Source organism: Loxodonta africana, chromosome 23 (assembly GCF_030014295.1).
Source record: "Loxodonta africana isolate mLoxAfr1 chromosome 23, mLoxAfr1.hap2, whole genome shotgun sequence".
NCBI lineage: Eukaryota > Metazoa > Chordata > Mammalia > Proboscidea > Elephantidae > Loxodonta > Loxodonta africana.
In genome coordinates, this window is record NC_087364.1 from 57477940 (window position 1) to 57504457 (window position 26518).

Consider the following 26518-nt stretch of genomic DNA (forward strand, 5'->3'; position numbering starts at 1 on the left):
TGTGAACAACAAGCACAGACTTAGAGACGGAAAACGAACAAATACGGGCAGACAGCGACTGTTTTCAGAACTAGGAGCCAGCGCACCAGCTGACTACTTGGAAAATCTAGTTTCCCAGTGATGGCTCGGAGACAGCAGTCCATTTCAAACCACATAAAGAAACAGACCATGACAGCTTCTCCAACCCCCCAAACAAAAGAATCAAAATCTTTCCCAAATGAAGATACAATCCTGGAATTATCAGATACAGAATATAAAAAACTAATTTACAGAATGCTTAAAGATATCACAAATGAAATTAGGATAACTGCAGAAAAAGCCAAGGAACACACTGATAAAACTGTTGAAGAACTCAAAAAGATTATTCAAGAACATAGTGGAAAAATTAACAAGTTGCAAGAATCCATAGAGAGACAGCATGTAGAAATCCAAAAGATTAACAATAAAATTACAGAATTTGACAACGCAATAGAAAGTCAGAGGAGCAGACTCGAGCAATTAGAATGTAGACTGGGACTTCTGGAGGACCAGGGAAACAACACCAACATAGCTGAAAAAAAATCAGATAAAAGAATTAAAAAAAATGAAGAAACCCTAAGAATCATGTGGGACTCTATCAAGAAGGATAACTTGCGAGTGATTGGAGTCCCAGAACAGGGAGGGGGGATAGAAAACACAGAGAAAATAGTTGAAGAACTCCTGACACAAAACTTCCCTGACATCATGAAAGAAGAAAGGATATCTATCCAAGATGCTCATCGAACCCCATTTAAGATTGATCCAAAAAGAAAAACACCAAGACATATCATCATCAAACTTGCCAAAACCAAAGACAAACAGAAAATTTTAAAAGCAGCCAGGGAGAAAAGAAAGGTTTCCTTCAAGGGAGAATCAATAAGAATAAGTTCAGACTACTCAGCAGAAACCATGCAGGCAAGAAGGGAATGGGACGACATATACAGAGCACTAAACGAGAAAAACTGTCAACCAAGGATCATATATCCAGCAAAACTCTCTCTGAAATATGAAGGAGAAATTAAGATATTTACAGATAAACACAAGTTTAGAGAATTTGCAAAAACTAAACCAAGACTGCAAGAAATGCTAAAGGAGATTGTTTGGCCAGATGACCAATAATACCAGGTACCAGCACAATACAAGGTCACAAAACAGAACGTCCTGATATCAACGCAACTCAAACAGGGAAAGCACAAAAACAAACAAATTAAGACTAATTCTAAAAAATAAATAAATAAACAAAATAATACACACAACAGGAAATCATGGAAATCAATAGATAAACGATCAAAATAATCAAAAAGAGGGACTAAATATAGGAGGCATTGAACTGCCAGATGGAGAGTGATACAAGGCGAAATAGAAGGATACAAGTTAGGTTTTTACTTAGAAAAATAGGGGTAAATAAAAAGGTAACCACAAAAAGGAATATCAATTCCATAACTCAAGAAAAAAGCCAAGAAAAACGTAACGACTCAATAAACACAAAGTTAAACATTAAGAAAATGAGGATCTCACAAGCTACTAAGAAAAACGTCTCAGCACAAAAAAGCATGTGGAAAAATGAAATGGCCAACAACACACATGAAAAGGCATCAAAATGACAGCACTAAAAACTTACTTATCTATAATTACGCTGAATGTAAATGGACTAAATGCACCAATAAAGAGACAGAGAGTCACGGACTGGATAAAAAAACACGATCCATCTATATGCTGCCTACAAGAGACACACCTTAGACTTAGAGACACAAACAAACTAAAACTCAAAGGATGGAAAAAAATATATCAAGCAAACAATAAGCAAAAAAGAAGAGGAGTAGCAATATTAATTTCTGACAAAATAGACTTTAGACTTAAATCCGCCACAAAGGATAAAGAAGGACACTATGTAATGATAAAAGGGACAAGTGATCAGGGAAGACATAACCATATTAAATATTTACGCACCTAATGACAGGGCTGCAAGATACATAAATCAAATTTTAACAGAATTGAAAAGTGAGATAGACACCTCCACATATATAGTAGGAGACTTCAACACACCACTTTCGGAGAAGGACAGGACATCCAGTAAGAAGCTCAATAGAGACACGGAAGACCTACTTACAACAATCAACCAACTTGACCTCATTGACTTATACAGGACTCTCCACCCAACTGCTGCAAAATATACTTTTTTTTCTAGCGCACATGGAACATTCTCTAGAATAGACCACATATTAGGGCATAAAACAAATCTTTCCAGAATCCAAAACATCGAAATATTACAAAGCATCTTCTCAGACCACAAGGCAATGAAGCTAGAAATCAATAACAGAAAAACTAGGGAAAAGAAATCAAATACTTGGAAAATGAACAATACCCTCCAGAAAAAAGACTGGGTTATAGAAGACATCAAGGAGGGAATAAGGAAATTCTTAGAAAGCAACGAGAATGAAAATACTTCCTATCAAAACCTCTGGGACACAGCAAAAGCAGTGCTCAGAGGCCAATTTATATCGATAAATGCACACATACAAAAAGAAGAAAGAGCCAAAATCAGAGAACTGTCCCGACAACTTGAACAAATAGAAAGTGAGCAACAAAAGAATCCATCAGGCACCCGAAGAAAACAAATAATAAAAATTAGAGCTGAACTAAATGAATTAGAGAACAGAAAAACAATTGAAAGAATTAACAAAGCCAAAAGCTGGTTCTTTGAAAAAATTAACAAAATTGATAAACCATTGGCTAGACTGACTAAAGAAAAACAGGAAAGGAAACAAATAACCCGAATAAGAAACGAGAAGGACCACATCACAACAGAACCAAATGAAATCAAAAGAATCATATCAGATTACTACATAAAATTGTACTCTAACAAATTTGAAAACCTAGAAGAAATGGATAAATTCTTGGAACAATACTACTTACCTAAACTAACACACTCAGAAGTAGAACAACTAAATAGACCCATAACAAAAAAAGAGATTGAAACGGTAATCAAAAAACTCCCAACAAAAAAAAGTCCTGGCCCAGATGGCTTCACTGCAGAGTTCTACCAAACCTTCAGAGAAGACTTAACACCATTACTATTGAAGGTATTTCAAAGTATAGAAAAAGACGGAATACTACCCAACTCATTCTATGAAGCTACCATCTCCCTGATACCAAAACCAGGTAAAGACATTACAAAAAAAGAAAATTTTAGACCTATATCCCTCATGAACATAGATGCAAAAATCCTTAACAAAATTCTAGCCAATAGAATCCAACAACACATCAAAAAAATAATTCACCCTGATCAAGTGGGATTTATACCAGGTATGCAAGGCTGGTTTAATATCAGAAAAACCATTAATGTAATCCATCACATAAATAAAACAAAAGACAAAAACCACATGATCTTATCAATTGATGCAGAAAAGGCATTTGACAAAGTCCAACACCCATTTATGATAAAAACTCTCACCAAAATAGGAATTGAAGGAAAATTCCTCAACATAATAAAGGGCATATATGCAAAGCCAACGGCCAATATCACTCTAAATGGAGAGAACCTGAAAGCATTTCCCTTGAGAACGGGAACCAGACAAGGATGCCCTTTATCACCGCTCTTATTCAACATCGTACTTGAAGTCCTAGCCAGGGCAATTAGGCTAGACAAAGAAATAAAGGGTATCCAGATTGGTAAGGAGGAAGTAAAGCTATCACTATTTGCAGATGACATGATAGTATACATGGAAAACCCTAAGAAATCCTCCAGAAAACTACTGAAACTAATAGAAGAGTTTGGAAGAGTCTCAGGATATAAAATAAACATACAAAAATCACTTGGATTCCTCTACATCAACAAAAAGAACACCGAAGAGGAAATAACCAAATCAATACCATTCACAGTAGCCCCCAAGAAGATAAAATACTTAGGAATAAATCTTACCAAGGCTGTAAAAGACCTATACAAAGAAAACTATAAAACTCTGCTACAAGAAATTCAAAAGGACACACTTAAATGGAAAAACATACCCTGCTCATGGATAGGAAGACTTAACATAGTAAAAATGTCTATTCTACCAAAAGCCATTTATACATACAACGCACTTCCAATCCAAATACCAATGTCATACTTTAAGGGAATAGAGAAACAAATCACTAATTTCATATGGAAAGGAAAGAACCCCCGGATAAGCAAAACATTACTGAAAAAGAAGAAGAAAGTGGGAGGCCTCACCCTACCTGATTTCAGAACCTATTATATAGCTACAGTAGTCAAAACAGCCTGGTACTGGTACAACAACAGGCACATAGACCAATGGAACAGAATTGAGAATCCAGATATAAATCCATCCATTTATGAGCAGCTGATATTTGACAAAGGACCAGTGTCAGTCAATTGGGGAAATAATAGTCTTTTTAACAAATGGTGCTGGCATACCTGGATATCCATTTGCAAAAGAATGAAACAGGACCCATACCTCACACCATACACAAAAACTAACTCCAAGTGGATCAAAGACCTAAACATAAAGACTAAAACGATAAAAATCATGGAAGAAAAAATAGGATCTACCCTAGGAGCCCTAATACAGGGCATAAACAGAATACAAAACATTACCAAAAATGATGAAGAGAAACCAGATAACTGGGAGCTCCTAAAAATCAAACACCTATGCTCATCTAAAGACTTCACCAAAAGAGTAAAAAGACCACCTACAGACTGGGAAAGAATATTCAGCTATGACATCTCAGACCAGCGCCTGATCTCTAAAATCTACATGATTCTGTCAAAAATCAACCACAAAAAGACAAACAACCCAATCAAGAAGTGGGCAAAGGAGATGAACACACATTTCACTAAGGAAGACATTCAGGCAGCCAACAGATACATGAGAAAATGCTCTCGATCATTAGCCATTAGAGAAATGCAAATTAAAACTACGATGAGATTCCATCTGACACCAACTAGACTGGCATTAATTCAAAAAACACAAAATAATAAATGCTGGAGAGGCTGCGGAGAGACTGGAACTCTCTTACACTGCTGGTGGGATTGTAAAATGGTACAACCACTTTGGAAATCCATCTGGCGTTATCTTAAACAGTTAGAAATAGAACTACCATACAACCCAGAAATCCCACTCCTCGGAATATACCCTAAAAATACAAGACCCTTCACACAAACAGATATATGCACACCCATGTTTATTGCAGCTCTGTTTACAATAGCAAAAAGCTGGAAGCAACCAAGATGTCCATCAACGGACGAATGGGTAAATAAATTGTGGTATATTCACACAATGGAATACTACGCATCGATAAAGAACAGTGACGAATCTCTGAAACATTTCATAACATGGAGGAATCTGGAAGGCATTATGCTGAGCGAAATGAGTCAGTTGCAAAAGGACAAATATTGTATAAGACCACTATTATAAGATCTTGAGAAATAGAAAAAACGGAAAAGAACACATACTTTTGTGGTTACAAAGGGGGGAGGGAGGGAGGGAGGGAGAGGGCTTTTTATTGATCAATCTGTAGATGGGAACTGCTTTGGGTGAAGGGAAAGACAACACTCAAAACAAGGAAGGTCAGCCTAATTGGACAGGATTAAAAGTAAAGAGGTTTCCGAGATAAAATGAAAGCTTCAAAGGATAGCGAAGCAGGGGCTGGGGTCTGGGGAACTTGGTTTGAGAGGACTTCTAAATCAATGGGCAAAACAATTCTATTATGAAAACACTCTGCATCCCACTTTGAATTGTGGCACCTGGGGTCCTAAATGCCAACAAGCAGCCATCTAAAATACATTAATTGGTCTCAACCCACCGGGAGCAAAGGCAAAGGAAGAACACCAAGGTCACACGACAACTAAGAACCCAAGAGACAGAAAGGGCCACTTGAACCAGAGACCTACAATATCCTGAGACCAGAAGAACTAGTTGGTGCCCGGCCACAATCGATGTCTGCCCTGTCAGGGAACACAACAGACAACTCCTGAGGGAGCAGGAGACCAATGGGATGCAGACCCCAAATTCTCATTAAAAGACCACACCTAATGGTATGATTGCGACTAGAGGAATCCCAGAGACAATGCTCCCCAGAACTTCTGATGGCACAGGACAGGAACCATCCCCGAAGACAAATCATCAGGCATGAAAAGGACTGGTCAGTTGGGGGGAGAGAGATACTGATGAAGAGTGAGCTAATTAAATCAGGTGGACACGGGAGAGTGTGTTGGCAACTCTTGACTGGAGGGGGGATGGGAAGATAGAGAGAGAGGGAAGAAGGTAAAATTGGCATGAAATGAGAGACTGTAAGGGCTGACTCAATAGGGGGAGAGCAAGTGGGAGAAGGGAGTAAGATGTATGTAAACCTACATGTGACAGACTGATTGGAATGGTAAATGTTCACTTGAAGCTTAATAAAAATTAAAAAAAAAAAAAAGTAGGAGAGGCATTGAAATGCCATTCTTAGTCTTGGAAAGATTGATGATAAAAAAAAAAAAAAAAGGTGGTGCTTGTCATTTTATTTTACTTACCTTGAAGCTCCTAGGAACCCTGGTGGTGCAGTGGTAAAATGTTTGGCTGCTAACCAAGAGGTCAGCAGTTCGAACCCACCAGCCGCTTTGGGGGAGAAAGATGTGGCAGTCAGCTTCTGCAAAGATTTGTAGCCTTGGAAACCCTATGGGGCAGTTCTAGTTCAAGTTGACCCTTCTTTGAATATTAGCTGCATCTCTGAGCTTTGTTGTGCAAATGATTATTTCCAATAGTAAATACATTTTCCCCCCAGACTTCCACTCTGCCTTTGTGGGCCAGTGGCCACTGCCTTTCTTGTTGTCAGTCTGAGTGGTACCCTGGTCTCCACTGACATGTTCTTTGTGACTTTAGCAGTCTCACTGACCTCCAGGGAGGCCCTATCAGAAGGTCATTGTAGCAGTAGCAAAGTCAGCCACATCGTGTTCTCAGCCTCTAGGTCACCATTTTTGAAGATGGCCATAAGCATGGTTTTGGAGTCCACCAGACTGGGGCTCCACCATGTGCTTATTTGTTGTGTACCCTTGGTTAACTTAGCCTCTTTGAGCCTCGGTTTCTTCATGTGTAAAATGAAGGCAACATGAAGATACATGATGGTGATGGACCACTTCAAAAGACATTGTGACCAATGGGGAAAAGGTGGCTGAAATGCTACCAAATGCCCTTTAAAGCATGGAAGTTGGCCTAGATTAAATAAAAGAAAGAAAAAGAATAAAAACAAGCAACCCGATATGACACAATTTATCTCAGTCACTGTGACGTAGAGTCACTGTGACCCTACCAAGAGGATACTAAGTGGAGCAAAAGGTGGGACAGTTTTCTACCATGCTTCTGAAACTACCTGACTACAATTTTAACCAAATTTTTAAAATCTTAAATAAAATGCATTTGATAATTTCAAGAAAATGTTAGTAGTCAAATTTTATAATTCAATGAACACATTTTGGAGAGGAAGCTCACTCTAAATAATGAAAACGTTTTCTTAACGAGCCATCTTATACAACTGTGTTGAATATTTATATCGAAGATTCTCAACCTTGGTTGCATAAAATATATCATCTGGGGACCTTTAACAAAACACACACACACACCCATGTCTACCCCAGACGGATCAGAATCTCTGAGAGGTGAGGATTTTTAAAGAGCTTCCCAGGAGATTCCTACAGCCAGGTTGAGACCACTGGCTAGATGAATCTCAGCTCCAATCATCAGCCTGATTCAGACAGTTGGTGCCTGATACTGTAAGGTTAACCCCAGCCACCCATTAGAATGCTCAGGAGAGCCCTTAAAAATCCCAGTGATGCCCCACCCTGACCAATTCCATCTGGTCTCTTGATGATAGCCAGGCATTAGTACTTGGGGATTCCAGTCTGCAGCCAGCATTGAGAAGCACTGGACTAAGAGATACAGTAAAACAATAGAGAATACATTCAGCGAAATCTCCGCTCACCCTGTATCGTGCAGGAGTGGTGCTAGTCACATGACGTAGTACCGCGGTCAGCGCCCATCTATCCACGAATGGCTAAATGGCTCTGAGGATAAATGATGAGCCAGTGCTAGGAACACAGGGAAGGTACCTAACATTATTAAGCACTTACCATAAACCAGGTGTTTGGCCGGCATCGTCTCATTTAATTTCCACTGCATCCCAGTGAAGTAGGTGATGTCATCCCTGTCTTCGTAGGTGAGGGACCGAGGCTCAGTGAGGCTAAATCACTTCGATCACGTCACTTAGCTAGAAAATTTGGCTCCGAAGCCCTGTACCCTCGGCCACCCTGCCTCTCATAAGGTGGCAGAGAAAAAATGTCTGTTTCTGGCTCCATATTAAAGCTAAATGACTTGTTGGCTTATCTATGGCTTTGCTTCTATCCCCCTCTATGAGCCTAGATAAATAAGAGATGACTACATGCCTTGTTCTGAAAGGATGATCTAGTTGTCAATTTATTCCTTACATAATTTTCATTGTAAGGTTCTTTTGCTTATACCAATGGGTGGTTAAAAAAAAAAAAAAAACAAAAAACGGCAGCATGTACCCTAAATAATTATTTCCTATTTCTTCTCCTTTTAATTTGGTAATAGGTTCTGAAGCAGCATTGTGACTGAATATTTCCAGTCAGTTCTTTCTAGCATAAAAGGCAAGTCACAGGAACCAGGAATGGAGACTACAAGGCTAAGTCACTCCCAAGTGACTCTGACGATGAGTAAAAAGTGAAAGCCAAAACAGATTATGAAGAGGCCTGCCAATTATTTGACCAGGTGCCTTGTTCTCTAACAATCCTTGTGCTTCAAAATAGACAAAAGACATGGCCCACAATTTGTAGTCCCTTCCAGCAGAGTTGCTTGCTGTGACTGACGGGTGGGCCTGGCTTACCTCACAGCTCTGACAGCTGGGGGTGGTGGGCTTGTGGATCCCACAGGTGAGACCTGCTTCTCTGGTAACCTCCACTTAAAGGTTCCCAGACACAAGTCAGTAGTAATATATCTCCCTAGTGTACAGGGTCTTTTAAACAGTTACCTTACTAATGCGGAATACTAACAGCAATTCCAAAAGAAAAAAATCCTGAGTACCTATGTTTAGATGTATAGTGTATTTTTTTTTCGTCCTATTTTAAATAAAAGTCTGAATTTGTAGAACCCAGGACTTGTACCATTAGAAAAAGTGGCTTATTATCTAAATTCAGTTTTCAACCTAGGCCGTGATGATGTAATAATAAAAGGTTGCCTTTCGTAAATATTATGTGGTCTGGGTCACATAAAAAGTTATTCACATTTTTTAATCCCCCTTAAGTTTCATTGTCCTCATTTTGCACGTGAGAATGTCTCTCAGAGAAGTTAAGTCACTTGCCTATAGCCTACACAGCTAGTAAGTGGTGGTCCTGGAGCCTTAGTGCTACAGCTCTGCAATAAGAGTGGGCATTTCTACAGGGTGCGTCCTGACCCTAGACTGAGGGCAGTAGGTTTGTAACTTCTTTTGCTCAGGAACCTCCCTGAGAATGGGAATCTATTGGTTTCTCTCCTGAAGATGAAACATTTCTTGGTTTTGGCTGAGAAGGTCTGGACAAAGTCCCACTCAGCTCTCAGCCCTGCGTTTCACCTGTGGGCCCTGCAGATGCCTCCCTTGGCCCCTGGTCCTCACACGAGAAGACACCCACCGTTACCTCAGCACCTTCACTGTCTCCATCCACTGCGCCTGCTCACTCTCCCAGGGGTCCACCCGGATCCAGTCAGATGTCTGTAGCGCCAGCTGAGCCATGGCCACCCGGTGCTGGGCTGCTGTGAGGTCTTTCTTCCCGTACTTGTCATTGACAGGGGAGATGATGCCTGCGATCACCTGGTACACACCTAGGCAAGGGAAAGCAGTGACACTCTACACACAGAAGCTTGCCACCTGCCAGCCTTGAAGTCAGCCAGGTGCTAAAAGTCTCTTGCCTCGTCCTGAGTGGGAGCAGACCCTGGCATTCTCTCCTGGGTCTGCCAGCTCCCTTAAACAATGGCAAAGTTGCTACCTCAGGGACCATGAACCTCTCCTCCAGAGTCTTCTACAGGAGAAGCACTTCGCCGAGAGGAGCGCTGTGGAGTGGAGCTCAGGCCAGGCTCCGGATAGCAAAGTGCACCGTTAGGGTCAGAATGTGTTTGAAGACCATCATGACATCCTCCCGGGGCACCACTGTGGGACACAGTTCATGTGGTTATTTAGCACAAATGGGATTTTGTAGATCAAAGATGAAGGGATGGGGCCTAGCATGAGCTGGGCTTGGTGGATGATGGAACATAAATTACCTATAGGCAAGCACCATTGACTTTGGCTGCATGTGGCATGCTGCTAAGGGACCAGGAAGGCCTACTTTCCTAGACTGGAGTAGAAAAATGCGAGGCTGATTCACGATGCTGCATGGCTTAGGGGCTGGAGAATGGGGCATTTTAAACTAGAGCTACAGTGATGTTGAGGAAGCTACAGAGAACTTCCACCGTGGGAAGAGCACAGCTAGGGCTCAGAGCCTCAGGTGGGAGCTCCAGGTCCGTCACTCACTAGGATGCCTTAGGCAAATTACCAAGTTATTTAAAAAAAAAAAAAAAAACAACTTAGACATTTGAACTTCAGTTTTCCCATCTGTAAAATGGGATAATACTTACTTGGCAGGATCTTGCTATAAGGGTGAACTTAAATAACGTTTATGCAGTGGGATACTATTTTGACTTAGTATATAATGTATTTCTTCATAAAATTTTATTATGAAATATAGCGGGCACATAACCCAAAACCCGTTGCTGTCGATTCCAATTCATAGTGACCCTATAGGAAACAGCAGAACCATCCCATAGAGTTTCCAAGGAGCGCCTGGTGGGTTTGAACTACCGACTGTTTGGTTAGCAGCTGTAGCACTTAACTACTATATCACCAGGGTTTCCACAGAGTTGGCAGTGGTGGGATTCGAAACCATACCCCCGCAGAGACTGGAGCCTTAATCCAGGTTCCTTAGACCATTCGGCCATGCTACCGTACAGCAGGCACACAGAAGAGCATAAAGCACACGCAGTGTGCAAACAGTTATAAAATATATCCTGTTTCAACCATCATCTAGTGAGGTACAGAACACTTCTGAAACCCCGGAAGTTCCCTATCATAACCCCCACTCTGACGGGAGGTAATCACTATCTTTACTTTCATGATATCAGTTCCCTTGCTTTCCTTTATAGCTCTACCACATAGTTGCCTATCCTTAAAAAGCAGATTTGTTTGCCTGTTTTTGAAAGTTTTATAAATATGTAGAATCATACTGTATTCTCTTGTTACGTCTTTTCACGTTAGGTAAATAAAATTCAGGTAGTCCATCCCATTCTATTGCTGTATTATATTCTTTTGTATGACTGTATACCAAATAATTGAGCTAGTCTATTCTTGATGGGCTTGGTATGATGATGGGTTTGGACAGTTAAAAATGATGCTGCCATGAAAAACCTTGCACATGTCTCCCTGTGCACACAGGCACACATTCCACTAGGACCCATGCCTAAGAGTGAAACTGCTGGGTCGCGAAGCAGGTTTGTTTCAGCTTCCTTCCACATGATGGAAGTTTTCTGTCCATACTCTTTTTCGGTGGTGGCAGACACAATGCTACGCGTTCACTAAGACCTGCTTACAGTTTCCTCTTCCTGGGCATACCGGAAGCTAATGTTTCCCAGTTTCCCTTGAAACTGGGTTGGGTTTATCTGATTTGACAGAGTTGTGGTCAATGGGACGTGGGTGGAAGTGATGTACGGCTCATCCAGGCTTGGCCATAAAAATTCTTGCATGATCCCCTAGCTCTCTCGCAGTGAATCCGGAAGCCACATTTTAAGACGGGAAAGCCACAAGATGGGGCCTAGTGGAATTCTTGAGACACTGCTTAGAAGGAAACTGCCCTGTAGATCTTCAGAACCCGCATGGGATTTATCTTAGGAGAGATAAACTTTGATGTGGTAGGCCACTGAGAATTGGACAATTTGTTATTGCAGCCTAGACTATCCTGACAAATGTGTTACTTTGTAAGAGACATTCCCTGCTGTTATGGATTGAACCCCATCCTCCAATACCTGTGTTGTAAATCCTAAACCCCTACATCTGTACATGCAATTCATTTGGGAATAGGACTTTCTCTGTTACATTAATGAGACTGTGTCATGTGTATTTTAAATTAATCACCTTTGAGATATAAAAAGGGCAGATTAGGCCCAGAGAAGTAAGGACAAACTGGGGAAGATAGATGCCACAAGGAGATCGCCAAGGAACCAAGGAACAGAGTGGAAAAGAGACAAGGACCTTCCGCCAGAGCCCAGAGAAAATCTCCCTCTTGAATTCAAACTTCTAGCCTCTTAACTATGAGAAAATAAATTTGTTTGTTAAAGCCACCCACTTGTGGTATTTCTGTCACAGCAGCACTAAGAAACAAAGACACCTGCTATCCCTAGTTTAAGAGCTTTTGTCATAAATGCATGCTGAATTTGTATTAAATGTGTCTTTCTGCAACTCTTGAAATGATAGTGTGATTTTTCTCTGTTATTCAGCTAATATGCTGTTGTTACCTGCTGTTGAGCCAGCAGATTGTGATCCACAGGGTTTTCGCTGGTTAATTTTCAGAAGTAGTCAGCCAGGCCTTTCTTCCTGGCCCATCTTAGTCTGGAAACTTGCTTAAATCTGGTCAGCTCTGGAACAACACGCAAGCTTCCACTGACAGACTAGCTGAACTGCACTGGCCAGGAATCAAACCTGGGTCTCTTGCATGGAAGGCAAGAATTCTACCAGTGAACCACCACTGTCCTCACAATGAATTACATTGGTTAATTTTCTAATCTTAAACTAACATGGCATTCCTGAGATAAGCCTGATGTATTATCTTCTTTATGTATTGATGGGTTCACTTTGCTAACATTTTTAAAGGAAGTAACACATGTCTGTAATTTTCCTTTCTCTTTCTGTCCTAGTCAGGTTTTGGTATCAATGTTATGCTAGTCTCATGAAATGAGGTGGGGAGTTCTCCTTTTACTATACCCTAAAAGAGCTTGTGGAGGATTGGAATAATATTTTTTTCTTGTGTTTGATAGAACTCACCAGTGAAATCTCATGATGCTGAAGCTTAATTTGGGTGAAAAAATTTTGACTATTGATTTAGTTTCTCTAATGGTTGTAAGGTGATTCAGGTTTTTTATTTCTTTACTACAATTTTTGGCAACTTATATTTTTCTGTGATTTTATCCATTACATTTAAAATTTGAAATTTATTGGCATAAGGTTGTTCATAATATTCTCTTTTTTGTTTAATGTCTGTAGTATCTGTAGTGATGTCCTTTTTTCATCCCTAATGTTGATTCTGTCTCCTTTCCTTTTCTTTGCTCAATACTGGTCAAGTTGGTCATTTTACTAGTCTTTTCAAAGAACCAACATTTGGTTTTATTAATCTTCTCTGCTGGATTTTATTTCCTATTTCATCAATTTGTTATTTTTATTAATTCCATTTTCCTACATTCTTTGGGGGTTGTTTTGCTGTCCTTTTCCTAACTCCCTCCAATGGATGATCAGCTAATTAATTTGCACTTTATCTTATTTCCTAATTTCCTAATATGCACATTTCAGGCTATAAAATTTACCTCTAAGCATGTCTTTATTTGTATCCCACAAGTTTTGATATGCAGTGTTTTCATGATCATTCAGTTTAAAAAAATTTCTAATTTCCACTATGATACTGTTTGTGATCCATGAGTTATTTAGACACATTTTTCTTTATTACCAAACATATGGGGGATTTTTCTTTCTTTCTTTCTTTTTTGTTATTAATTTCTAGTTTAGTTGCATTGTGATCAGGTTTGGAAACCCCTGGGTGGGTTTATACTCTGTGTTCCACCTGAAATTTCTCTGCAGCCATACAAAACAGCACCAATAGAGGAGAAATGGCAGTGTGGCATGTACAGATCCCCCTCAGCTTCACTTGGGATAGATGTGCATAGCATTTCCCAGAAACCCTGGTGGCATAGTGGTTAAGTGCTATGGCTGTTAACCAAAAGGTCAGCAGTTCGAATCCACCAGGCGCTCCTTGGAAACTGTATGGGGCAGTACTACTTTGTCCTATAGGGTCACTATGAGTCAGAATTGACTCAATGGCAATGGGATTTTTTTGAGTTTATTCACAAAAATCATGGCTCAGGAGCAAGTTGAGTTGTTGTAGAAAGCAAAGTAAGTTACATTTCTGCACACCTGAGTCCCAGCATGTAAAATCAACCCCCTTGTTCAATACATACTTCTCTTTTCCTTTTCAAAAGAAGTGGGGGCTGGGAGAACTAACTCTTACTGGATGCCTACTCTTTTGGGCAATTTACCTTTAAATTTAACCTTACATTAATCTCTGTTTTACAGTTGAGAAATCCTGGGGTGGCACGGAGGACAGGGCTCCTCCAGGTAGCTGTGCTGGGCATTTTGGATACCCATGTGTCACCTGTGATGGTTTAGCTCATCTTGACAAGGCAGGTCGAGCACTGAGAAATCAACACTTTGTTATATAACTCAGGAGAGGAGAGTCAATAAAAATAAAAATTTGAGCTAAAAATGAAAAAGGAGGCCAAGAATAATCCCACTAATCTCTTCTTCCCACCCTCCAAATGGTCACCTGAGTCCCATTCAGGCTTTTCCCCTTCCCCACAACTCTAGTGTTGCTTCTGTGAAACCATGGCCTCTCATTCCTTCTACCTTCTCCCCTCTCCCCTCATTAGATGCAGGTACTTCTCCTGTGCCCCCACTGCTGCCCAGACATACCTGCTGCCCAGACATACCAGACATCTCAGTACCATATGATAATGATCTGCTTACCTTTGTCTTTCCCATGAGACTGATTGGTCCTTCAGGAGAGCCTATCTTTTCATTCCTGGTAACATTTCTAGAACATCACTTAGCAGGAAGCATATGGTAGCTTTATCTTGGGGTTTTCAAAGTAGTACATAGCTGCCAGTTGAACATTGTAGACAGAACACCTTATTTATCTCCACCCCCTCTAGAAGCCCTAACAAAATGACAATAAAGGAATTAAAGAGAGTGGAAAAGGAGACAATAGTGGATAGTAGATAGAAAAGGTCAATAAAATTTTGGAAGCTGGAGAACTGATGAACATGTGGTAAAAGGACAAGTATAGGCTGCAAGCAGGGACAGCTACAAGAAGCAAGTGGATTGGCATATCTGAATTCCAGAGGGGCACAGGAACTGGAGGAGAAAGTAATCTCTCCAGGTCGGGGTGCGGGAAGGCCTGAAGATAGAAGGACTAGTTGAGAGTTTGTCTACAGAGTCCTGAGATCCACTCTCAGCCCTCAATTGCCTACTTTAGTCTCCCATCCTGGAAGAAGGCCAGAAGTCTGCTTTTTGCTGAGGTTGGATCAGAGAGGCCCCTGCTGCCTGACTCCCAGATACAGGTTCAGGTAAGGTCAGGGTTAGGTACCATCCTTAAGACAGGAGGATTAAGTTTGGCTCCCAGAATACCAGAGTAGAGGATGTCTCTCTGGAAACAGGCCCATCCAGGAGAAGAGGCCTATAGCTATTGACTATCATCTGTCTTTGAACTATGGCCTGATCCATATACCTACATGCCCAGTGCTTCCAGTCAACATTTTAGAGCCTGTCTTGTAATGGACAGCCTAAGAGGGGACATATTTTAGAAAGGTACTTAATATGAAAGACAGAGACAAAAATAACCACCAGGAGAAAAGAAATTCAGCAGAAGCGATGCAAACAGCAAAAGAAAATTTCAAGAAACTCCATATAACACTGTCAGAAAGGTAAGAGATGATATCAAATCCATGAAACAAGAATGGGATGCTTTATAAAGCAACAATCAGAAAACAACAAGGAGCTCTTGGAAACTAAAATTATTCACCCACTCAAATATTTGCTGACTGTCTATTACGTGCCAGGTACTAGGGATATACAAAAGCCTGGAACCCATTGCCGCTGAGTTGATTCCGACTCATAGAGACCCTATATGACAGAGTAGAATTGCCCCAAAGGGTTTCCAAGGCTGTAAATCTTTACAAGAGCAGGCTGTCACATCTTTCACATACAGTGGTAATAAAACAGACCTATTCTTGCCCTCATGGAGTTTATAATCTGGTGGATAACAGCAGCAATAAAATCAATTAGTAGAAGAATTGGAAAATAAATTTGAGGAAATCATATGCTGAAAAGAAGATAAAATTAAAAGATCGATTTTTCTGATGGTTCAACATCTAAGTAACAGAAATTCCTGAAAGCAAACAGAAAAACAGAGGGAGGGAATTATCAAAGAAATAATACAAATATTTTCTCAGACCAGGTTTTCAGTCTCAAAAGTCTTCTGATTGCCCAGCACTTTGAAGAGATCAAGATTCAAATGATGGCAAAATATTACAAAATTTCATACCACCAGGTTTAAAGAGAAGATCCTAGAAGCTTCCAGAGAGAAAACCGAGGTGAATGTACAGGACTGGGAACCAGAAAAGCAACCCTGGAATCCAGAAGAGAGTGGAGAAATGTCTTTAAAGCATTGAAGGAGAATAATTTCCCATCCAGAATTCTATATCCAGCCAAACTGCTAATCAATTAGAACAGGAGTCAGCAAGCTTTTTCTATTAAGAGCTAGGCGGTACAATTTTAGGCTTTGTGGGCCACACACAGTCTTTGTTGCATGTTCTTTAAAGATGTAAAAACCATTTGATGCTATTTGCAGGCCATACACGAACGGCAGGATATAGTTTACTGACCCCTGAAATGGAGTAAATTGGAATAAAGTTGTGTTTATATATGCAAGTTGTCAGGAAATTTACTCTCATTCTTTCTCAGAAAGCTGGTGGAGGATGCACTCCACCAAAACAAGAGAGTAACTCAAAGAAGTGGAAGGCATGGGACCAGAGAAACAAGCATTGTGAATCAGCAGATAGGCAAATGGAATCCCCAGGAAAACAGTAAAGGGGAGTCCCAGAATGACAGCTGTGTAGCAGGCATAGAGAATCAGCTGTCCAGGTAGAAGCTGGAGAACAGAAACAATATAAAACAGACAAATTATCTGATGAGTTTGCCTATATAAAGAGTTTTAGAGATCTTTTGGAAGATTTAGGACTGAATTAAGGATAGGTATTTTTTTTTTATAAGGAATCCAAGGAAAGGAATAAATGAAACAGTTATTAAGTATAAGAAAACCAAGTTTATATATGAGAGGTAATGGAATCATAGAGTACCGCATGGTTCAGTTATAAACACTATTTAAAACCAAAACCAAACCTGTTGCTGTAGAGTCAATTCCAACTCATAGGGACCCTATAGGACAGAGCAGAACTGTCCCAGAGGGTTTCCAAAGAGCAGCTAGTGGATTTGAACTGCTGATCTTTTGGTTAGCAGCCAAGCTCTTAACCACTGTGTCACCAGGGCTCCAGACACTATTTACACAGACATAAATTTAAACAATAAACACTGATTTAACTAAATGTTGTGAACTAATCAACTTGGGGGCATATGGTGGAAGTTGGGGTTCTGGGGTGGAAGTGGAGCATGAGTTTAAGGGTGATGGTGTGAGAAGGCTAAGGGTTCACTTTTCATAACTGAATGACGGTAGATCATATCAAAATGGAAAAAGCCTGAAACAATAGTATAAGCTTATTATTTAGAAATAGTGTCAAATACCAGAGAAAACAGCTGAAAAAGACAAGTGATTGCTCTGGAAACCAGGCATCAGGGCTGAGGAAGAATGGAACAAATAACACTATAAGCCTTTGTCTTAGTTATCTTGTGTTGCTCTAACAGAAATAGCACAAATGGATGGCCTTTTTTAACAGAAATTAATTTTCTTACTGGCTCAAAGCCCAAATTCAGAGCGCCGGCTCTAGGGGAAGGCTTTCTTCCTCTGTGGGCTCTGGAGAAAGGTCCTTGTCTCTCTGAACTTCTACTCCTGGGTGATCTTCATGTGGCTTGGCATCTTTCTTCCCCCATCTCCACTTGCTTGCTTATCCTAATCTCTTTTATATCTCAAAAGAGATTGACTCAAGATATACCCTACACAACTCCTGCCTCCTTAATATAACAAAGACAGCCCATTCCCAAATGAGATTATAACCACTGGCTTAGAAGTTAGGATTTATAACACATATTTTGGGGGGACACATTTCAATCCATAACAGCCATATAGTATATTTCATTTTATATATCTATACATATACATGGAAACCCTGGTGGCGTAGTAGTTAAATGCTACAGCTGCTAACCAAAGGGTCGGCAGTTTGAATTCACCAGCTCTTCCTTGGAAATCTATGGGGCAGTTCTACCCTGTCCTATAGGGTTGCTATGAGTCAGAATTGACTCGATGGCAATGGGTTTGGGTTTTTTTTGGTTTATACATATACATATATATTCATGTTGTTGTTATTATGTGCCATCGAGTGATTTTGACTCATAACAACTCCATGTGTTGCATGGTAGAACTGCCCCATAGGGTTTTCTAGGCTGTAATCTTTACAGGAGCAGATTGTCACGTCTTTTCTCTCTTGGAGCTGCTGATGGCTTCGAACTGCTGACCTTTCGATTAGTAGCTAAGCACTTAAGCATTGTATCACCTGGGCTCCTCACACACACACGTATAATACTCTGATAAAAGTGAAAATAAATTTAAAAATTAATGCTCATTGTAGAAATACTGAAGAATACTGGTGAGTATAAATGATCAAAAATTAACAAAATATATCTAAATGGCTAATGCTGTTTGTATTTTGGTTCATTTTCTTCTGTATATTTTTCTTCATGTAATGTAAATTCAATTTTGTGTCTTTTTTATTTGTTGTTGTTAGGTGCCATCAGTCAATTTTCGACTCATAGCGACCCCATGTGACAGAGTAAAACTGCTCTAGAGAGTTTTCTTGGTTGTAATCTTTACGGAAGCAGACTGCCAGGTCTTTCTCCAAGGAGCCACTGGGTGGGTTCGAACCACCAACTTTCAGTTAGCATTGGAGTGCTTAACCATTGTGCCACCAGGTCCCCTTCTTTTTTATTTAGATTGGGCAATGAGCATTTTTTTCATTAACACTCTAGGAGATGTAATGGCAATTACAAAAAATAAAAATAACTTTTTTGGCGGTAGAATCCGTATATGGTGACTATCTGTGTAGATTCATCTCAGTTGCAAGCTTTAGGTAATTTTTAAAGATAAATTATTAGAAAGAAAAATTACTGGCTTGAACATTTTGGGGGCTTTTGCTACATCCCATCAGGCTACTTTTTAGGAGTTCTGAACAAGGAGACAGGGCCGCCAGCAGAGTATGAGAGGGCCATCTCATCCCACACAGCCGGTATTGGACATATTTATTTAAAAACATTATTGTCAATTTGTAGGAACTTTCTGTCGTTTAAAATTCACATTTAAAAATTACTTATGCAACTGATTTTCTCTTACCAGTAAAGCCAGTTGCTGTCCAGTCAGTTCCAACTCAGGGCTCCTCCATGTGTGTCAGAGTAACTGTGCTGTACGGGGTTTTCAATGGCTGATTTTTCAGAAGTAGATCTCCAGGTCTTTCTTTCAAGGCATCTCTGGGCGGACTCAAACCTCCTTTTCCACTAGCAGCTGAGCACACTAACTGCCTGCACTACCCAGGAATTCATTATCTATTAGATATTTATATTTCTCATTTTGTGAACTTGCTGCTCACATTCTTTACCCATTTATCTACTGAGATGTACAAACTCTTTTTAACAAGTATATTAAATGTCTGCCTGTTGAGTTTGTGTGGCAACTGTATAAAAAGGATCCTCTTCCAAATCATGGACCTTTTCTTCCAGCTCCTGTTAAAAAATCATGTCTGGGTTTTAGTCCAACTAAGACACTTCTCCTCTGTCTTAGTCATCTAGTGCTGCTATAACAGAAATACCACAAGTGGAAGGCTTTAACAAAGAGAAATTTATTTCCTCACAGTAAAGTAGGCTAAAAGTCCAAAATCAGAGCGTCAGCTCCAGGGGAAAGGCATTCTCTCTCTGTTGGCCTTCTTATCAATGTTCCCCCGGACTAGGAGCTTCTCTGAGCAGGAACCCCTGGTCTAAAGGACACGCTCTGCTCCCGGTGCTTCTTTCTTCGTAGTATGAGGTCCTCTTGTCTCTCTGCTAGCGTCTCTCTTTTATATCTCAAGAGATTGTCTCAAGACACAATCCAATCTTGTAGATTGAGTCCTGCCTCACTACCATAACTGCTGCCCATCCTCCCTCATTAACATCATAGAGGCAGGATTTACAACATATAGGAAAATTACACAATACCGGGAATCACGGTCCAGCCAAATTGATAACACACATTTTTGGGGGGACATAATTCAATCCATGACACCCTCCCCAATGCAAAGTAAAGCCTCCAATCTTTATCTCATGGATAATTTCTTTAATTGTCATTGTTCTCTGCCTGCTCTATTCTCTTGCTTCGATTCTCTATGTCTCCTCTCTCTAGTAATTTTCATCTCCTTATCTTTTCTTGAGTTCTGGAAGAAGTCCTTGGACTGGTGTTTTAATTCTCTGTTTTAGCTGCAGAAGTATCCTTCCTGCTGCCCATCTCCACTGAGCACTGACTGGGCAATTCTATGTTTCACTCCAAAATCATTTCACTTTCCTCACACTGCTCTTTTTTTATGACAGTCTGTTCCTTTGCTATTATCACATTTTCCTTTTAATCTCATTGAGAAGCAGAGATGTAAAAATTTTTCATCTTCCTCTTAAATGGAGGGTGACTTGCCCTGAATCTGTAGGCTGGTACATTTTTTAGCACTGCAATATCCTCTCAAGCAGAGGGTCAGCTAAAATGAGGGAAACCCTCAATGAGATGGATTGGCACAAGAGCCACAACAATGGGCTTAAACACACCAAAGATGGTGAAGATGGTGCAGGGCCGGGCAAAACTTGGTTCTGTGATACAAAAGGTCTCCGTGAGTTGGAGCCAACTCAACAACTAACAACATCTTCTCATACAACTTGTGACTTTTCTTGACAGTTCGTCCTCCTCCAGGGAGGTCTATCTGTCTAGTATGGGCTGCACGGTTGCCATGTCAGAGCCCAGGTTGGTCCCTGTTTAATTATTTCATCGCAGCAATAGGATAAAGGCAACATTTAGGTTTATTGTAATTTTTCTTTGCACCATTACACTCGTTTGTGTAACGGGTCAAGAGAAATAGCCATTGACACGGAATTCTCTATGCAAAGGGTTTACCCTTAGTATTTTATTGTCTTAAATATATGAGGTAAGAAATAAAATTGTTTTTTTTCCCCCAAATAGTGTGACTGTCCCATTTCCTTTTATTAAATAATCTGTCTCAATCCCCAGTGATTTTTTGTTTTCCACTATCATATATTATCTTTTTATATAGACTTTATCTTCTATTATGCTGTCTGGAGTCAGTATCACACTCATTTAATCACTTTTATTTTATATTACATTTTAATATTTGGGAGAACTTTCTGAGCACCTCATTATTTTTCCAGAAGAACCTCAGGATACTTTTCTCAAGTTAAAACATTAAGAAAAATACCCACTGGCGTTTTCACTAGGAAGTCAGTCAATACATGACCACTTTCCATGAAGAGCTGGTCATATTTCCATTAGTCAAGTATTACAGCAGAGGGGCCAAGCTGCTTCCCTGGGTGCCATTCACGTTCCTGGTTCATGTTAGCCCTGGGTATATGTGTGCCTTGCTGTTTCTGCTGTCAATGGGCCTTCCCCCTGCCCTCTGTTTTACTGTATATATTTTTCATTATAGTGTATTTAACCGTTGTACAGGAAACCCTGTACTTGGATAGGTTTATTTTGAATCTGGGCTGCCTTATTGTTATGGATTGAATTGTGTTTCCCCAAATACGTGTTGGAATCCTAACTCCTGTATCTGTGGATGAAATCCTATTTGGAAATAGAGTTTTCTTTTATGTCAATGAGGCCATACCAGTATAGGGTGTGTCCTAAAACTAATCACTTCCCAGTGACAAAAAAAGCAGATTAGACACAAAAGAACACACACATGGAAGACAGATGCCATGTGAGGATTATCTACAAGCCAAGGGACCACGGAATGCCCAGGGCTTCCAACAAGGAATGAATCGACCCAGCCAAGACCTTGATTTGGACCTTTAGCTTCCAGAACTGTGAGAAAATAAATTTGTTCTTTGAAGCCACTCACTTGTGGTATTTCTGTTATAGCAGCACTCAGAAACTAAGACATGTACTGAACTTATAAGTTTTTCGAATGCTTCTCCTGAATTTTCTAGGGATACAGCACCAACATCTGCAAATAAAGAAAATGGAGTCTTCTTTCTATAGCTGTATTTCTGATGTTTGACTGAAGCCACTGGAAAATAATAGTGGTGAGTAGGTATTCTTATTTATTTCCTTGCTTTTGTGGGAATGTTTCTGACACGTAATACCATGATGTAGCATGCTAGGGAAGGCTCCTAACAGCTCTAATTTACTAAGAGCTTTTTAAAAAAATCCCCGAGTGGGAGTTGGATTTTATTGAATGACTTTTAAGTGTGTATTGAGGTGGTGATTTATTAAGACAAATACCTCGCCTTAGTAATGCGATATATTAATAAATATTTTTATAGTATATTATCCTTGAATACCTGGGATAAATTCTACCTGGTCATGTTGAATTATTCTTTTATTAGCTCTCTGATAACCTCCTACTTTATGTGGGTATTTTTGCATCGAAGATTATACTGTTAAACACTAGCCGTAATGCCACAATATCCTTATTCAATTTTCTTTGTGCTAGAAAATAGCTATGGTAGGATTGAATTATTGGTCCCAATTCCTCTCTTTGCTATTATAGTATTACACATCCACACCTCGGCCACAGCTTCACAATGGGTGGAAGGTACACCTCAATGTCCGTTGACTTCGGGCTTGGCCATGAGATTTGCTGTGGCCCATGGGATATTAGCAGATGTGATGCAAGCAGGAGCTTAAAATTTGTTTGCTTGTTGGGGCTTGTACTCCTGTGCCTCTGGCATCACCTTGAGAATACATTATGTAGCCACTGTCCTTCCTAGTCTCCTAGACCCTAGATGACAAGGCGAGAAACACAACTGACCCACAGAGCTGTCCTCAAGAAACAAACTTCTTGTGCTATTGATATTTTGTGGTTGTTTTTTATGCAGCTGAAACTGATGGATATAATATCAACAAACAAAAAAGTGTGTGGATGCTATTTTCAAGACCTGAGTATTTTAAACTGGTGAGAATTAGGTGAGAGAACATATGAACAGTTGCTGGTACTCAGCTGGTGCTCAGAAATTGTTACTCTCTCCACTCATCAGCCTGGCAAACATAGCAGAGAGGGAATTGTGGCAGATTGTATTAGGTAGGGCCACAACACTATCTCCCATCCCACATGCTCTTTTAGAACTTGGCCACTCCTCCATCAATAGGTGAATTTCATGCTCCTCCCCTTGGAACTGGGCACATATTTGTGACTGCCTTAACCAATGGCGCAGCACTGGTGGTGCAATGGTTAAGAGATCGGCTACTAACCAAAAGGTCGGCAGTTTGAATCTACCATTTGCTCCTTGGACACCCTATGGAGCAGTTCTGGTCTATCCTATAAGGGTCACTATGAGTTGGAATTGATTCAATGGCAGTGGGTTTGGTTTTTGGGTTTAACCAACGGCAGAAGTGATACAATGTGATTTCCAAGGCTAAGCCATAAAAATGTCATGCATTTATGATTTCATGACATCTTCTCTTAAAACCCAACTGCCATGCTGTGAAAGCCCAAACTAGCCTAGGCAGAGAGGCCATGTGTAGGAATGCAGATCAATGGTCCAGCTGCCATCCCAGCAGATAGCCAGCATCAGCTACCTCACGTGTGAATGGAAAAGTCTCCAGATAATTCCTGCCCCTGTCAATTTACTCTCTTTGAGTCTTTCTAGCTGATGCCTTAGATATCATGGAGCATAGACAAAGCACTCTCCCACCCCCTTGTGTTCTGTCCAAATTCCTGACCCACCAAATCTGTTAGCATAACAAAATGGTCAATTAACAATAAATTTTCTAGGTTGGTTTGTTATGCAATAACTGGAGCAGGATCAGAGGTTCAGAAAGGTCACAGGATTTTCCAGTGGTTAGCCAGTTGCCATCGAGTGGGTTTCGATTTACAGTGCCTCCCTAAGGCTCAGAGTAGAACTGTGTTCCTCCACAGAGTTTTCAATGCCTTTTTTTTTTTTTTTTTGGAAGTAGACCTTCCAGTCCTTTCTTCCTAGGTGCCTCTGGGTGGACTTGAATCTCCAAGCTTTTGGTTAACGGCCAAGAGTGTTAACAGTTTGCACCACCCAGGGACTCCTTCTAGTGGTTACTGTACCAGGAAACAAACAGAATTGGGATTTGAACCCAAGTTTGCCTATACTTTTTCTATTGCACCCTACTGATGACAGAAAGTGACTCTGGAGAGGTGGTGACTAAGCTAGCCATAGCTAAGAAGCCACCCCCACCCTATCTGTGTAGCCCCAAACCAGGCCACTCTGGGGTATGATGAAGAAAGTTTCCCTTCCCTCCCTCCACCCTCTCTAGAGCTGACGTGAACAAATGAGATCATCTTGCCTAGCAAGACTGGGCTTCAACAAGATGTTTCTACTGCTTAAAATGCTAGCAGCCTCACAAACCGTGAAGCAAAGACTTAACAGCATTCCAAACTGTGAAGGCTTCATTATTCCCTCTGAGAATGCCTTACTGCATTTATTAGCATTTTATTAAAAAAATCACCATACATATTTAAAACAAAGCTACACTTGTCAAAACAATTGAGAAACGTGTTAGGTAATGCTCTGCCTTGGGTAGTCTGCAGCACAGGTTAATTTCCTAATTTTCCTCTTCCCTCTTCCAGACTTCAGTTCCAGGGCTTTTGCTGGGAGAAGCTCAACGTCTCCACAGGCAAAGCCATGGTCTGCCCCTTACCCCATTCGTGGATCCTTTCATCCGTTTGCTTCTTTCTTTGGTTGTGTTGGCTGAAAAGCACCCTGGGAAACAGGTGCTAGGAAGGCAAAATGTTTGAAGAATGAGCAGGAGCAACTGTTGTAAGTGCTGTTGGGAATCAAGTAAACAAGGAAAGGAAGCCAGGACGATGATATAAAACCAAAACCCATTGCCAATGAGCTGATTCCGACTCATGGCAATCTCGTGATAAGCAAGTTGGAAAAAAAAAAAAAAAAACAGAATGTCAACAGAATGGATATGCATGCCTTTTAGAAGAGATTATTGTGATTAAACGTAGTCTCTAAGCTTGCCTGGAAAACATGGTCTGGCTGAAGCTATTGAGGATTGGAGGCTGTTTTGGCACCCTTCTCCTGATTTTCTTCATCGGATTTCAAGCTTATTGGGTAAGTTTAGTATTTTGTTTTCTCTTCAGCCAGAGCTCTCTTAGCCCTCATGGTCCAAATGAACTTGAGGCAGTCTATTTATTGTTCTGTTCTTTGCCCTGCTGGCCAGAGTGCCCTCCAATTTCAAAAGACACTGCATACTTACATCTCAGAAGCCTGTGAGTGGAAGGGAGTAGAACAGCCTCAGGTAGTCCCATTACCCAGGAGTAGAATTTCGACCCTCTGGAACCTTGAGGGCCTGATGGGACTAGGGGGGCCATTACTATTCACCCGCCCTCCCTCCTCGGTGCCCTCCGAGTCTTCTGTTCCTCTGTCTACCCTTAACTCCCTCCATTCTTTTGGTGCACAGAACCTTCCTTTCAATTAGCAAGCTCTTCCTGCACACTACAAAGCCCCCTCGGGTCCCCAGAATCTTTCAATGCACAAGCTTGTCAGTGTGCGGTTTCTGTTTCTTCCATTTCTTTGTGTGTGACTTCTTAAAATGTGACAAAATAAACAAACCAGCAGTGTTTCATAGGGTTTAAACTCCCTCTCCGATCCTGAATAGAAAGGCCTGTTTTGTTTCCTTGTTCTCCCGCCCTACTCTCCATAAATCATCTTCGCCTTTCAGGCACTTGGCACTGGTCAGCTGGTCTTCTGTTTGAGCAGGATGAGGCCTCCCCATTGGTGGCTGATTCTGTGGGATTCTACACACTTTTAGGATATCAGAACCTTTTTCTCTTGCATGCCTCTGTCTTCCACCATTAACTCCCAGCTATGTAGAATTGACACCTTTGAATTATGCGGTTGGTGAAGAATATTGAACACACCATGGACTGCCAGAAGAATGAACAAATCTGTCTTGGAAGAAGTATAGCCAGAATGCTCCTTAGAAGCAAGGATGGGCAGACCTCGTCTCACATACTTTGGACATGTTATCAGGAGGGGCCAGTCCCTGGAGAAGATCATCATGCTTGGTAGAGGGTGAGCAAAAAGAGGGGAGATCCTCAACAAGATGGATTGACACAGTGGCTGCAACCATGGGTTCAAGTATAGCAATGATTGTGAGGATGGCACAGGATGAGGCATGTTTCGTTCTGTTCTACACAGGGTTGCTATAAGTCGGAATCAACTT

At 40.7% G+C, this 26518-nt stretch overlaps 1 protein-coding gene across 1 annotated transcript in view; it reads right to left on the reverse strand.

Annotated features, from left to right (window-relative positions):
• Window positions 1-26518, reverse strand: part of NMNAT3 (nicotinamide nucleotide adenylyltransferase 3) — a 133348-nt gene that overhangs the window by 11839 nt on the left and 94991 nt on the right. The window contains exon 3 of the mRNA XM_010596010.3: window positions 9689-9872. Coding sequence (XP_010594312.2) covers window positions 9689-9872 — 184 coding nt within the window. The remainder of the gene's footprint in view (window positions 1-9688; window positions 9873-26518) is intronic.